The 14,315-nt window shown below is 37.2% G+C and overlaps 1 protein-coding gene across 1 annotated transcript in view; it reads left to right on the top strand.

Annotated features, from left to right (window-relative positions):
* TTN (titin) overlaps positions 1-14,315 on the top strand; it is a 249,629-nt gene that overhangs the window by 160,251 nt on the left and 75,063 nt on the right. Inside the window, exons 201-231 of the mRNA XM_067298992.1 lie at positions 308-574; positions 736-833; positions 990-1,158; positions 1,259-1,525; positions 1,653-1,919; positions 2,011-2,289; positions 2,396-2,804; positions 2,910-3,034; positions 3,152-3,418; positions 4,039-4,308; positions 4,410-4,712; positions 4,836-5,142; positions 5,511-5,694; positions 5,782-5,896; positions 6,478-6,762; positions 7,069-7,220; positions 7,361-7,508; positions 7,622-7,799; positions 7,891-8,012; positions 8,111-8,398; positions 8,493-8,789; positions 8,886-9,072; positions 9,685-9,800; positions 9,897-10,196; positions 10,448-10,747; positions 10,835-10,940; positions 12,067-12,263; positions 12,370-12,675; positions 12,777-13,055; positions 13,537-13,836; positions 13,936-14,238. Coding sequence (XP_067155093.1) covers positions 308-574; positions 736-833; positions 990-1,158; positions 1,259-1,525; positions 1,653-1,919; positions 2,011-2,289; positions 2,396-2,804; positions 2,910-3,034; positions 3,152-3,418; positions 4,039-4,308; positions 4,410-4,712; positions 4,836-5,142; positions 5,511-5,694; positions 5,782-5,896; positions 6,478-6,762; positions 7,069-7,220; positions 7,361-7,508; positions 7,622-7,799; positions 7,891-8,012; positions 8,111-8,398; positions 8,493-8,789; positions 8,886-9,072; positions 9,685-9,800; positions 9,897-10,196; positions 10,448-10,747; positions 10,835-10,940; positions 12,067-12,263; positions 12,370-12,675; positions 12,777-13,055; positions 13,537-13,836; positions 13,936-14,238 — 7,191 coding nt within the window. The remainder of the gene's footprint in view (positions 1-307; positions 575-735; positions 834-989; positions 1,159-1,258; positions 1,526-1,652; positions 1,920-2,010; positions 2,290-2,395; positions 2,805-2,909; positions 3,035-3,151; positions 3,419-4,038; positions 4,309-4,409; positions 4,713-4,835; positions 5,143-5,510; positions 5,695-5,781; positions 5,897-6,477; positions 6,763-7,068; positions 7,221-7,360; positions 7,509-7,621; positions 7,800-7,890; positions 8,013-8,110; positions 8,399-8,492; positions 8,790-8,885; positions 9,073-9,684; positions 9,801-9,896; positions 10,197-10,447; positions 10,748-10,834; positions 10,941-12,066; positions 12,264-12,369; positions 12,676-12,776; positions 13,056-13,536; positions 13,837-13,935; positions 14,239-14,315) is intronic.

The following is a 14,315-nucleotide window of genomic DNA, read 5'->3' on the forward strand; positions in this document are numbered from 1 at the left end:
AAGCTATATCACATGGGTATAGTTTAGCTAAAGATACGAAGTTGCAGAGCTTTGTGATAATGATTAGAGAGTAAAAACCCCATGAGCAAGGACATCACTTACTCTGACCTTACAGTAGGCTGAAAATGGGGAAATTAGCTGAATTAACTAAACATTTTATAATTAAAAATACAAAAGTTCAACAGAAAAGTTCAAGAGCCTTGTTGATTCAAAGAAAATTAGTAAACAGCATAGGACTGTTCTGTACTAGCAGAGAGCTGGGTATACTCTAGATCTTTTCAATCAGAAATCTATCTGCTTCTTTTAGAACCCCCAATTGAATTTACTAAACCACTTGAGGACCAGACTGTTGAAGAGGAGGCCACTGCTGTACTGGAATGTGAAGTTTCCAGGGAAAATGCAAAAGTGAAATGGTTCAAGAATGGAGAAGAAATTCACAAAACAAAGAAGTATGATATCATTTCTGATGGCAGAGTCAGAAAACTCATTATCCATGGATGCACATTGGAAGATGCAAAAACATATACCTGTGATGCTAAGGATTTCAAGACATCATGTTTCCTCAATGTAGAACGTGAGTCATTTATAATTTTCTCCAAAATTAATTTTGTGTTTAAACTCTCTGTTATCATAGTGTCTATGACTAGGAATAATTAATAATACCAATGTGAGCAATTTATTTTTCTGTACCTGCAACTTTCTTCTAATACATAATTTCTTTTTTTTCCCTTATAGCTCTTCGTGTTGAGTTCCTGAAACCCCTAACTGACCTTGAAGTTAAAGAAAAAGAACCTGCTCGGTTTGAATGTGAAATTTCTCGTCCAGGTGTCAAGGTCAGTAATATTAATGGTCTTTTTATCTGAATAATTCCTTCAACTAGAGATTTTTTTTAATTCCCAATTTTATTGTGTTGTTGCAAAAGAACACACAACTAAAATCCCTGATGAGTATGTTAATATTAACATTGATGTCAATTTGTCCTAATACAGGTCAAGTGGTTTAAGGATGGCATTGAAATTAGAAAAGGCAAAAAGTATGACATAATTTCCAAAGGTGCCGAACGCATTCTTGTTATCAGTAAATGTGTCTTTGATGATGAAGCCGAGTATGCCTGTGAAGCAAAAACAGCTAGAACTTCTGGATTACTTACAGTCATAGGTAAATTTTAAGACTGTGGTCTTAAGATTTATTCCATGAAGAAGAAAAATGGTATTTTGATGACTGGCTTTAATCACATATCTTTAAATTCCTATTGCAGAGGAAGAGGCTGTTTTCACAAAAAATCTTCCTGATCTTGAAGTAAACGAAACTGATACTGTAAAATTGATTTGCGAAGTCTCCAAGCCTAATGCTGAAGTTACTTGGTTTAAAGGAGATGAGGAGGTGCCTGATGGTGGTAGATTTGAACATGTTTCTGATGGCCGAAAGAGAATTCTTGTAATACGTAATGCTCATCCTGAGGATGCTGGCAAATACGCTTGCAAGCTCCCAAGCTCTTCTACAACAGGAAAACTTACTGTACATGGTAAGAGAATGACTTTGGTTTGCTAGTATTCTCAAAAAAAATCATTAAGAGTGCATAATTTGGTTTATTCTCTTCATAAGTAAAAAATAAAATAAAATGGTATATCTACAAAATTGTTGTCTTTCAGAACTTGCAGCAGAGTTTATTACCAAACCACAAAATCTTGAGGTGCTTGAAGGAGATAAAGCTGAATTTGTCTGTTCAGTCTCCAAAGAGCCAATTACAGTACAGTGGCTGAGGGCTGACACAGTCCTGGAGCCTGGTGATAAGTATGACATCATTTCAGATGGCAAAAAGAGGAAACTTGTGGTTAAAGACTCTATCCTGGGAGATGCAGGAAAGTATACTGTCATGGTTGGTGAAGCTAAAGCTACAGCACGCTTAACAGTGATTGGTAAGCTTTATTTTATCAATGTGCAGGTGCATATTTTATTTTATTCCTTACAGTAGATGATATCATGTTTCTTCTATTTTGTCAATTTCAGAAAAACTCAGGATTATAACTCCCCTTAAGGACCAAGAAGTTAATGAGGGACAAGAAATTATCTTCAACTGTGAAGTCAATAAAGAAGGTGCCAAAGAGAAGTGGTACAAAAATGATGAGGCAATATTTGATAGTGCAAAATACATTATTGTCCAGAAGGATTTAGTTTACACTCTCAGAATCAGGGATGCACAGTTGAAAGATCAAGCTACCTATACTATCTCACTGTCAAACCAGAGAGGGGAGCATGTCAAGAGCTCTGCTGCTTTAACAGTATTAGGTAAATAACCTGCATTGTATTAAAATTATTTAATCATATTGCATTCAATTTCTCATAAGGATTATGAAGATGTAAATTAATCACATTTCAATTTTTGTCTTAACAGAGGAGGATCTCAGAATTGTTGAGCCTCTTGAAGACATTGAGACCATGGAAAAGAAAACTGTCACATTCTGGTGCAAAGTCAATCGCCTCAATGCAGCCCTCAAATGGACAAAGAATGGTGAAGAGATCACATTCAACAAGCGCATTTTGTATAAAATCGATAAGTACAAACACTCACTCATCATTAAAGACTGTGGCTTTATTGATGAAGGTGAATATACTGTTACTGCTGGACAAGACAAATCTGTTGCAGAACTCCTCATCACAGAAGCACCAGCAGATTTCATTGAACATCTCCAGGACCAGACTGTCACTGAATTTGATGATGCTGTTTTTACCTGCCAGCTTTCCAAAGAGAAAGCCAGTGTAAGATGGTACAGAAATGGAAGAGAAATCAAAGAAGGCAAAAAGTATGCACATTTTATTATGGTTGTTAATAGGCTAAACATGCTTGCTTTATTTTGATGCTTTGTCTGGAAATTAATATATTGCTTAATTATTTTCTCCCCATAAAGGTATCAGTTTGAAAAGGATGGAAATCTGCACAGATTAATCATAAAAGACTGCAGACTAGATGATGAGTGTGAATACTCCTGTGGAGTGGATGACAGGAAATCTAGGGCAAGACTTTTTGTTGAAGGTATGTATAAAATTAAATAGGATTTATTTTATCCATTTTAGTAATAAGAAATAGAATAGAATATTTAGTAATAGAAATGACAGTCACATAAGAACAAATGAATTGACTTTATTTCAGAAATCCCTGTGGAGATTATCCGGCCACCACAAGATGTTTATGAAGCTCCTGGTGTAGATGTCATCTTCATGGCCGAGTTGAACAAAGATGGTGTGGAAGTCAAATGGTTGAGAAACAACATGATTATTGTCCAAGGTGACAAACATCAGATGATGAGTGAAGGAAAGGTCCATAGGCTGCAAGTGTGTGAGATAAAGCCCCGTGACCAAGGGGAATACAGATTTATTGCCAAAGATAAAGAAGCTAGAGCTAAACTTGAATTAGCTGGTGAGTTGTCTGCTTTGTATTTCTTTTGGAAAATTTGAGAGTAGTGAGTTAACTCTTACTTCTAATTAAATTCATTTTGATGCTTTCAAAAAGTTGAATTAAAATTAATATGTAATCAGGCTGAGACAATTTAGAATCTGTGAAAAATGTATGAATTATAATTCAGACAGCAAAGTTTTTTTATTATACCACACTGATCCACTAGTTGAGGAAAACACAGGCTGCTTTTCAATAGCTATACTAGAGAGCATGGACTGAGCTTAAAGAAGACACAGAACCTGTTCCTTAAGTCACTGCAGGTCTAAAACATGCAAATACTCATTTCAGTCATACAAAACATTTAGTTCATTTGCCTGTTTTACAGGATCAGACCAATAAAATACATTGAATTAATGCTCAAAAAGCAGCTCCCTCTTCCTAGATTTTATAGGAGCACACGGTACATACCAACCAGCCTGAGCTTCTTTCACTGGAGCAGTCCCTGAAGTATATGAATGATTGGCTTAGAACTCACACACAGATCCTTTTACTTTTTTATGTTAGCTTCTTTGCTGATGACGGAGATGTATCAAATTATTTTCAATATGTAAGTACTCACTTGTCACGTTGATCTTCTTTAGCTGCACCTAGAATCAAGACTGGTGATCAAAATCTTGTCGTTGATGTTGGAAAGCCTTTAACCATGACTGTTCCATATGATGCCTATCCAAGAGCAGAAGCAGAGTGGTTGAAAGGAGAGGAAAGCCTGCCCACAACAACTGTCGATACAACAACTGACTGCACTACCTTCAAAATTTTTGAAGCAAAGAAATCAGATAAAGGAAGATACAAGGTTATACTTCGAAACAAACATGGCCAAGCAGAAGCATTCATCAATGTAGAGGTCATTGGTAAGTGATCCCAATATTAAGACCTTGCTTTTATTTCTTTAAGCCAAAGTAAAAAAAAAAAAAGATGGAATACCCTAAAATATTGTTCATATGTTTTTTAGATGTTCCAGGTCCAGTTAGAAACTTGGAAGTCACTGAAACTTATGATGGTGAAGTTGGCCTTGCCTGGCAGGAACCAGAAAGTGATGGTGGAAGTAAAATCATTGGCTATGTCGTTGAAAGACGTGATATCAAGCGTAAGACCTGGATTGTGGTCACTGATCGTGCTGAAAATTGTGAATACACTGTTACTGGACTTCAAAAAGGAGGAGTTGAGTACCTCTTCCGTGTCAGTGCACGGAACAGAGTGGGTACTGGTGAGCCCGTGGAAACAGACAGACCTGTGGAAGCTAAGAGCAAATTTGGTAAGCAGAAGTTATGAATAACCCAGTGTTTAGTGACAGTGTGAGAAAAGCAATGCAAACTCTATTAATAGATAAAAGAACACATACTTTGTTTTTCCTTTTTCTCCCTAAAATAAAATGCAGAAGTTCCCGGTCCTCCTCAAAATGTACAAGTTACCGATGTGAACAGGTTTGGAGCTACACTTACCTGGGAACCACCTGAGTATGATGGAGGATCTCCAATTACTGGCTACGTTATTGAACTGCGTAACAGAGCTTCCATCAAGTGGGAGCCAACTATGACCACTGGAGCTGATGAGTTGTCAGCTATCTTGACTGATGTTGTGGAAAATGAAGAATATTTCTTCAGAGTAAGAGCTCAAAACATAGTTGGAGTTGGCAAACCAAGTCCTGCTACACGTGCAGTAAAAATTATGGACCCAGTTGGTAAGTTTGCAAGCATTGGTTGTGATTGCCTTATGAAAAATGGACATTTTGACAATTTATATAGTATGTGTGCAGGAAAGGCCACAAATTCAATTAAGAAATGTGTGAGCTGAAAGTTTTGTGTACAGAGTTAGATTTTTCCTACTTTTGTCCTTTAGACATGTCAGAAGTACCTCACTATCACTTGGTCCAGTAGGAACTCCAAATATTTCTGCTCTGAAATTAGGAGACAATCTCAATCTAAAAAATGGTTTAGAAAAGATGATGCAAAGATTTTAAAAATAATGCTTTAAGGTATGGACAGATTATATGCAGAACCATAATCCTTTATCAGTTGCTAATATTTGTTTCTCTCAAATTATTTTCAGAGAGACCAAGTCCTCCCATTAACCTTGATCATTCAGATCAAACTAAGTCATCTGTGCAGCTCATATGGGAACCTCCTCTAAAAGATGGCGGAAGTCCAATCTTGGGCTACATTATTGAAAGGCAGGAAGAAGGAACAGACAAATGGATCCGCTGTAACCCAAAACTAGTACCTGCTCTTACTTTTAAGGTAGGATATTTCATTCGTCAACAAAGTGCTGAGAATGTGCAGATCATCCTCAACATTAGTTACTAAATGAGTATTTGTGCTTTTTAGGTAACTGGATTGAAACCAGGATCCAGTTATTACTACAGAGTTTCAGCAGAAAATGCAGCTGGTGTGTCTGACCCAGCTGAGGCTATTGGACCATTAACTGCAGATGATACTTTTGGTAAGCTGTATTCTATTTATTAAAGATAATTAATCAGATAAGACACACAGGTAAAGTGCATCATGTGGCCAATATGCATATCTTTCACCACATGACTGTTATGCCAACTGGTAGGAAGAGCCTTAGAGCCTTTGAGATTCTGGGTTATTTCTCCTCTATAACCAGTTCTGTAGATGCACTGCACTACATGCAGTGTACTACTATGATGCTGCACTATTAGGTAGAGACTTACTAGGCTGACTGAAGAGCAAGATATGGCCTTTTGTGTCCTGACCTAGCTGTGTGGGAGGTGGAAGGAGACAGAATAAGAGAAAGGTAGGACAGAAAAATTCAAAATAATGTAAAGTTTTAATATAAAAGGGTAAATCAGATCTCCCACCTGATAATGCTAAGCTACCTTATGATCTCAAGTATTTCTAAAAAACATCTAGCTGGAAGAGAAAAGGAGTGAGAAGCGACAGCTGGGCATAGACAGCTCCAGCAAGATGACTGAGATGCAGTTAGGGTCAGCATCTCAACACAGCTATCTTGAGCAGAACATCTGAAAATATTTCATGGAATCTATATTCCTTTTTTTCTAGTTGGACCTACAATGGACTTAAGTGCGTTTAAAGATGGTCTGGAAGTTTTTGTCCCAGAGCCAATCAAGATCCGTGTTCCTATCGCTGGCTACCCTGTGCCAACTGCCACATGGTCTTTTGGTGACCAAGTCTTAGAAAAGGGTGATCGTGTAACAATGAAGACCACTGCAGCCTTTGCAGAGCTTGTAATTACTCCAAGTGAACGTCCAGACAAGGGAATTTACACCTTAACATTAGAAAATCCTGTATCATCCGTTTCAGGAGAAATTAGTGTTAATGTCATTGGTAAGTGGACATGTTATATTTTACCACTACTATTCCATATTTGACTTGCTAAAATCTAATTGTTCATGATGACAAATGACAAATGACACAACTTTCAGTAAACCAGATATATTAAACAGTAATTAAAAAATAGAAATACATCTTTTAAAAGATTTTTTTTTTTTTTTTTTAGTTTTCAGTATCCAACTGTTTGCCATTTAAGGAAGAGTGTCTAAATAGAATAAGTCTTTCGGCAGACCAATGAAATAGAGATCATCTGACAAACCCTGATTATAAAATAATTAGTACAATTTGTGTGATTTTTAGATTGCCCAAGTGCACCAAGAGAACTTAAAGTTTTAGACGTAATCAAGAATACAGTACAGCTGTCATGGGAACCTCCAGAAGATGATGGTGGAAGTCCAGTGACTGGCTATGTAATTGAAAAACGTGAAGTAAGCCGGAAAACATGGACCAAAGTAAGTTCATTCTTTCTCATTCCAGTTCCTATTTCCTATATTGTTTCTACACATGCTACTGAATTTTGTGTAGTATTTTGGTCAATTGCTCTTTGGGAACAAACTTTAAATAAACACATTGGAGTCTTCCTTCTCCTTAGGTTATGGATCATGTTGTTGACCAAGAGTTCACTGTACCTGACCTCATACAAGGCAAAGAATATTTATTTAGAGTTTCTGCATGCAACAAATGTGGCCCAGGAGAACCCGCATATATTGATGAACCTGTAAATATGTCAGCACCAGCAAGTGAGTCATCTTTTTGCATTGTCTTATCTTGCTGATTTTCTTTAAGAAAATATGGACAAAATATCTTTCTTAGATTGGTTTCTGAGGTCCTATATGTATTTAATTTTTAATAGCGGTGCCTGATCCACCAGAGAATGTTAAGTGGAGAAATCCAACATCAAAAGGAATCTTCTTAACATGGGAGCCCCCCAAGTATGATGGTGGTGCCCGCATCAAGGGCTATTTGGTAGAAAAATCCCAGCGTGGCACAGACAAGTGGGAGACATGTGGGGAGCCTGTTATTGAAACAAAGTAAGTAAATTAAAATCAGAAGATACATCATTTTAACTAAACATACCATTCTTACCACTTTAAATATTTGGATTTTTTTTTTAACTAACAGAATGGAAGTAACAAAACTCAAGGAAGGAGAGTGGTATGCATATCGGGTTAAGGCTTTGAACAGAATAGGAGCTAGTAAGCCAAGCAAGCCAACAGATGATATTCAGGCCATTGATGCAAAAGGTAATTACATTAATCAGTGAATTACAGTAGCTGCTTTCTTTTTACCAGTCCTTGAAATACTGTTTCTATAACAATATTTTAATTTTCTCCTAAATCAGAGGCCCCAGAAATTTTCTTAGATGTGAAACTGCTTGCTGGACTTACTGTGAAAGCTGGAACTAAAATTGAGCTGCCCGCTAAAGTAACTGGAAAGCCTGAACCCCAGATTACTTGGACCAAGGCTGATAAAATTCTGAGACCTGACAATAGAATCACCATTGAAACCAAACCTAATCGTTCTACAGTCGCTATTATAGACAGCAAGAGAAGCGACAGTGGAACCTATATTATAGAAGCTGTTAATTCCAGTGGACGTGCTACTGCTGTTGTTGAAGTTAATGTTCTCGGTATGCATGTATTTTACTTTGTTTAAAGAAATCATCAGTAAGTACTGAGGTATGGAAGCAGAAAAGATTAACATTTATACCTTCTCCTCTACAGATAAACCTGGTCCACCAGCTGCATTTGATGTATCAGAAATTACAAATGAATCCTGCCTTCTGACATGGAATCCTCCCCGAGATGATGGGGGTTCTAAAATTACCAACTACGTCCTTGAGAGAAGAGCTACAGACAGTGAAATATGGCACAAGTTGTCATCAACTATTAAGGATACAAAATTCAGAGCTACCAATTTAATTCCTCATAAAGAATATGTGTTCCGAGTCAGTGCCGAGAACATGTATGGTATTGGGGAGCCAGCACAGTGTAACCCCATCATTGCTAAATATTCATTTGGTTAGTGCATTAAATTAATGTTAAATTATGTAAATATATTAACAGAAAAAATACATATGTGTGATGGTATTTTTTTTAATTTATTAATTTATACAGATCCACCAGGGCCTCCAACAGGTCTCAAGCCTATAGAGGTCACTAAAGATTCAGTGACGCTAACATGGAATGAACCAGATGAAGATGGTGGCAGCCCCATCACTGGCTACTGGGTTGAAAGATATGATCCTGAGCAGGATAAATGGATAAAATGCAATAAAATGCCGGTGAAAGATACAACATTCAAGTAAGACTATAGTCACTTTAATCTGAAATAGGTAACAGAAACGTAAAAATGTAACAATAACCTTTCAAACAAGTCCTGCATTGTTCTTGTTCTTTTTTGCTTGCTTCCATAAGTTTAGATTCAACTAATATCTAGTGACATACTCTTTCTCTGATGATTAGTTTTAAATAAGAAAGTCTTTATAGAATACTGAATCATCTCTTCTTTTTTTAAAAAATCATTACAGTTAACAATTTCTATGCTTTGTTTTCAGTTGCTCCCTGTGGTTACTCATAAGACATTCTAAAAGAGTAGATATAACCATCTCATGCCTCTTTTTGGCAAAAATCTTCCTTTTTTTTCTCCTGATACTTGTATTGACTAACAGTCATGGGACATGAAAAAATGTATGACGGCTCTGAAAACATTGATTTCTGTGTGACAGCATACCATTTTACTGCTGACAATATATGCCTATTTTGAATGCTTACATTTTCATATAACAACATTAGCACTACCTTAGGTATTTTCAGGCTTTCTCAGTAAATAATAGTACAAAGAGTAGAGGGGATAATGTTTTAAGCATGAGTAAATAAGTAGATTTGGTTTAATCAAATTTACTTTTGATTTCAGAGTTAAAGGTCTTACAAACAAGAAGAAATACAAGTTCCGTGTCTTGGCAGAGAATCTAGCAGGACCTGGAAAGCCAAGCAAGGAAACAGAGCCAATCTTAGTGAAAGACGCAATTGGTATAATAAACACTTTTTTTTCATGGATTAATTTAACAAAAAATCAAATTATTTCTTTGTTTTCAGTGATCTAATTATTATCTGACTTTTGTCTAGATCCACCATGGCCCCCTGGAAAGCCAACTGTGAAAGATGTTGGCAAGACATCATTATTCCTGAACTGGACAAAGCCAGAACATGATGGAGGGGCAAAGATCGAATCTTATGTCATTGAATTATTAAAGACTGGAACAGACGAGTGGGTGAGAGTGGCTGAAGGAGTTCCCACAACTGAACATTTTCTCAAAGGGCTTATGGAGAAACAAGAATATTCATTCCGTGTAAGAGCTGTGAACAAGGCTGGGGAGAGTGAGCCCAGTGAACCCAGTGACCCTGTGCTGTGCAAGGAGAGGCTTTGTGAGTAGTGTTTCAAAATGTGCTGCTACTGCAAATTCACTATCTCTATCTTTAGAAATAAAAAGCTCTATATCTACCTACCTTTTAGTTACCAGGTAAACTGTTATAGGCTTATGAAATATTAAAGTGTACTATTTTAGCTATGAAAATAGGAAGTTTTAATAGTTTCTGTATTGCAGAGTTCCCTGTCTTCTAAGCATTTTTAAGGAGGAATAGACTAACCTGTTTTTCCTTCTTTCACTATTTTACAGATCCTCCTTCACCACCTCGATGGCTTGAGGTTATTAATATTACAAAAAACACAGCAGATCTTAAATGGACAGTACCAGAAAAAGATGGGGGTTCCCCAATTACCAACTACATTGTTGAAAAGAGAGATGTAAGGCGAAAAGGCTGGCAGACAGTTGATACAACAGTGAAAGATATCAAGTACACAGTGAGCCCACTGACTGAAGGCTCTTTGTATGTGTTCCGTGTGGCTGCTGAAAATGCCATTGGACAGAGTGACTATTGTGAAATTGAAGATTCAGTGCTTGCTAAAGATACTTTCAGTAAGTTCCAGATTTGCTTGCTGAGAGACCAGTAGAAACCACTCAATGGGTTCCTTTTCTTCTAATTTGAATTTTTTTTTTCTTTAGCAACCCCTGGCCCTCCATATGCTCTTACAATAGTTGAAGTGACAAAAGGTCATGTTGATTTGAAATGGGAACCCCCTAAGAATGATGGTGGCAGACCAATTCAAAGGTAAGATCATTAGAGGTTTGTGTAATGTTTCCTGTAGGTGAAAAATTTTTCATAAATGAAGACATGACATTTCTCTCAAAATGTTTAAAATTTAAGTGAATGTGTTTTAAGTGAAAAAGAGGGGAATGGAATGTAAAACAGATACCATATGGTCACATTATTAAGGTTCTGATTTCAAAAAAATGTGAGTTATGTAAATATAAATTATAATCTGCATAGAAAATGGATGTGTATAACCATCCTCTAAATGTCATTTAAAGGAATGGGATAAAATCACGTTGTACACAAAACCCAGCTGGCTTTAATGCAGACATGGCCTCTGGCTCCTTCAGAGCTGCAGCCACTTGGCCCCATTTACCAAATAATATTGTACATTTTCCTTCTGCCTCAGTTTCTCATTCAAACTACATACAATCAGCAACGACAGAGCCTCATTTCTTTTCTGTTACTCTCTTCTTCATTATGCTTGTCAAACAGACTATTTTCTTCCCTTGGATTTCTTTTAAGTTCTCCTTTTCTGTGATTTTTTTCAAGTATCTCTCCTCCAAAATTTACCCTAAATCCCCTCTGTCTCCTTGAATCCAAGCTAGATTTTTCTTCTTCATATTTTCACTCTTCCTTTCCTTCCCTCAAACAGTAAGCTTGTCTTAAACAAACTGATAACTACAGAGATCTGCCTGAAGCAACACCCTAAACCACTTAATTTGCTTCACTTTCCCATAGCCTATTATAGAAGGAATTTTGATGGCTAAAGACCCCACAGATGGTATCTGCAAACATGCTTGGTAGACTTTGCTACAGAGATCCAAACCAGCAAAGATACAGATATAGCTTAGATGCCCTTTCCTTCACCTCTGCAGCTCTCCAAAGCTTGAGAACAAAGCAGAAGTTTAGGAACAGGCTCTCAAAATTGGGTCTGTCAGTAATATCAGCCCCATTACATCCAAGAATTACCAGAACTATGTGGCTGATATGTGAAGATAAGGTCACTGAGTTTGTCACCCATCTCTCTCTCTATTTTTTCATTGGCTACATTATTCCAATCTCTCTCAGCCTATTTTATTGAGCAGGAAATCTGAAGTGTTCATATTTCAAGTGCCTGATTGTATTTTCCCCTATTTATCAGATATGTTATTGAAAAGAAAGAAAAACTAGCCACCCGCTGGGTAAAAGCTGGCAAGACAGCTGGTCCAGACTGCAATTTCAGAGTGACTGATGTCATTGAAGGTACAGATGTGCAGTTCCAGGTTCGTGCAGAAAATGAAGCTGGCTGTGGTCACCCAAGTGAACCAACTGACCTCATTCGTATTGAAGATCCAACAAGTAAGTAGCAGTGTAATATGCAGTATGTTAATTATAGAAGCAGTGTACGATGTAGTACAGATACTCTGGGGAAAAAAAATGACACAATCCTATTCCATTTTTGCAGGCCCTCCTTCACCTCCTCAGGATTTACATGTCACAGATGCAGGTCGAAAGCATATTTCCATTGCATGGAAACCACCAGAGAAGAATGGTGGAAGCCCTATTATTGGGTACAATGTTGAGATGTGTGAAGCAGGAACAGAAAAATGGATGCGCATCAATTCTCGTCCAATAAAAGATCTAAAATGCAAAGTGGAAGAAGGTGTTGTTCCAGACAAGGAGTATGTGCTGAGAGTCAGAGCTGTCAATGCTGTTGGAGCTAGTGAGCCATCAGATATCTCAGAAAAAGTTGTTGCCAAAGATCCAGACTGTAAGTATAGCTTTACTTTTTTCAGATATGTGTAACTGATGACTGAAGAAAGACTTTGGGTGTTTGGCAACTTTCTAATAATATTATGTTTACTTTCATAGGTAATCCAACCATTGATCTGAAGACTCATGACATTGTTGTTGTTAAAGGACAGAAATTAAGTATCCCTGTACCCTTCAGAGCTGTTCCATCCCCAACGATAACCTGGCACAAAGATGGCAAAGAGCTGAAAGCTGGTGACAGAACAACAATGAAGAGTGACTACACCTCTGCATTGCTTGAAGTCACAGACAGTGACCATGCTGATGCTGGTGTTTACACTATCACATTGGAGAACAAGCTGGCATCAACAACTGGCTCAGTCAATGTCAAAGTCATAGGTAACTAGACTTCTTCCATTTTGGAAGAGATACTTATCTCCATTTAAGCCCCCCAGATGACAGAAAAAAGGACTAGAAACATTCCTTTTCTGCAATGTGGAGGAATTGCTTCAACTCAGATACCATGTAGATTGCCATAAACACATTTAATATTAAAAAACCCAAAGCAATAACCACTTTGCCCCAGATAGGCCTAATTGGTCTGTGGCTTTTCAAAGCTACAACTATGGCTAGTAAAGCATATAAATATAAGCAATCTTACAAGAATTCTTAATATTTTTCACCTTTATGAACACAAATTCATATATATACTATGTATATATATACTATATACATATATATACTGTGTAGCCAACATTTGTGATTTTGGTCTGCTTTCTGCAAAGCAAAAAAATGCAATGTGACATCATATTTGTATGAGTTTCCCATCTATTTTGGTTCTTATTGCATTAATATATTTACTTATCATTATTTAAAACAGGTCCACCTGGACAGTGTAAAGACATTAAGGCAAGTGATGTAACTAAGAATTCATGCAAGGTAACCTGGGAACCTCCAGACTTTGATGGCGGTACTCCTATTCTGCATTATGTTCTGGAACGCAGAGAAGCTGGTCGTAGAACATATATCCCAGTCATGTCTGGTGAAAACAAGCTTTCTTGGCAAGTCAAAGATCTTATCCCAAACTGTGAATATTATTTCCGTGTTAAAGCTGTCAATAAGATTGGAGGAGGTGAATATCTTGAACTAAGAAACCCAATCATTGCAGAAGATCCAAAACGTAAGTTTTTACTAGTAAATGACCTAGCAGGTTGATTTTTAACTAAATGCTTCATAGTTTCTTTTCTTACATGATCTCTTGTTTGCTACTACTCCACAGAGCCTCCAGATCCTCCTGTTGACCTTGAGGTCCATAATCCAACATCAAAATCAGTAACACTTACATGGAAACCACCCCTGTTTGATGGTGGAAGCAAGATTATGGGCTATATAATAGAAAAGCTTGCTAAGGGCAAGGAGAGGTGGGAGAGGTGCAATGACTATCTGGTACCTCTATTAACATATCCAGTGAAAGGTCTTGAGGAAGGAAAGGAATACCAGTTTCGTGTTCGTGCTGAGAATGCTGCCGGCATCAGTGAGCCTTCTCGTATTACTCCTTTTGTGAAAGCTGTGGATCCTATTGGTATGATTTGCTTATTTCTTTGCTTGTTGTAATTGCCATAGAGCCTCAAACATATGGGAAGATTCTACTCTCCATTT

Source organism: Apteryx mantelli, chromosome 6 (assembly GCF_036417845.1).
Source record: "Apteryx mantelli isolate bAptMan1 chromosome 6, bAptMan1.hap1, whole genome shotgun sequence".
In the NCBI taxonomy this organism is placed as follows: domain Eukaryota; kingdom Metazoa; phylum Chordata; class Aves; order Apterygiformes; family Apterygidae; genus Apteryx; species Apteryx mantelli.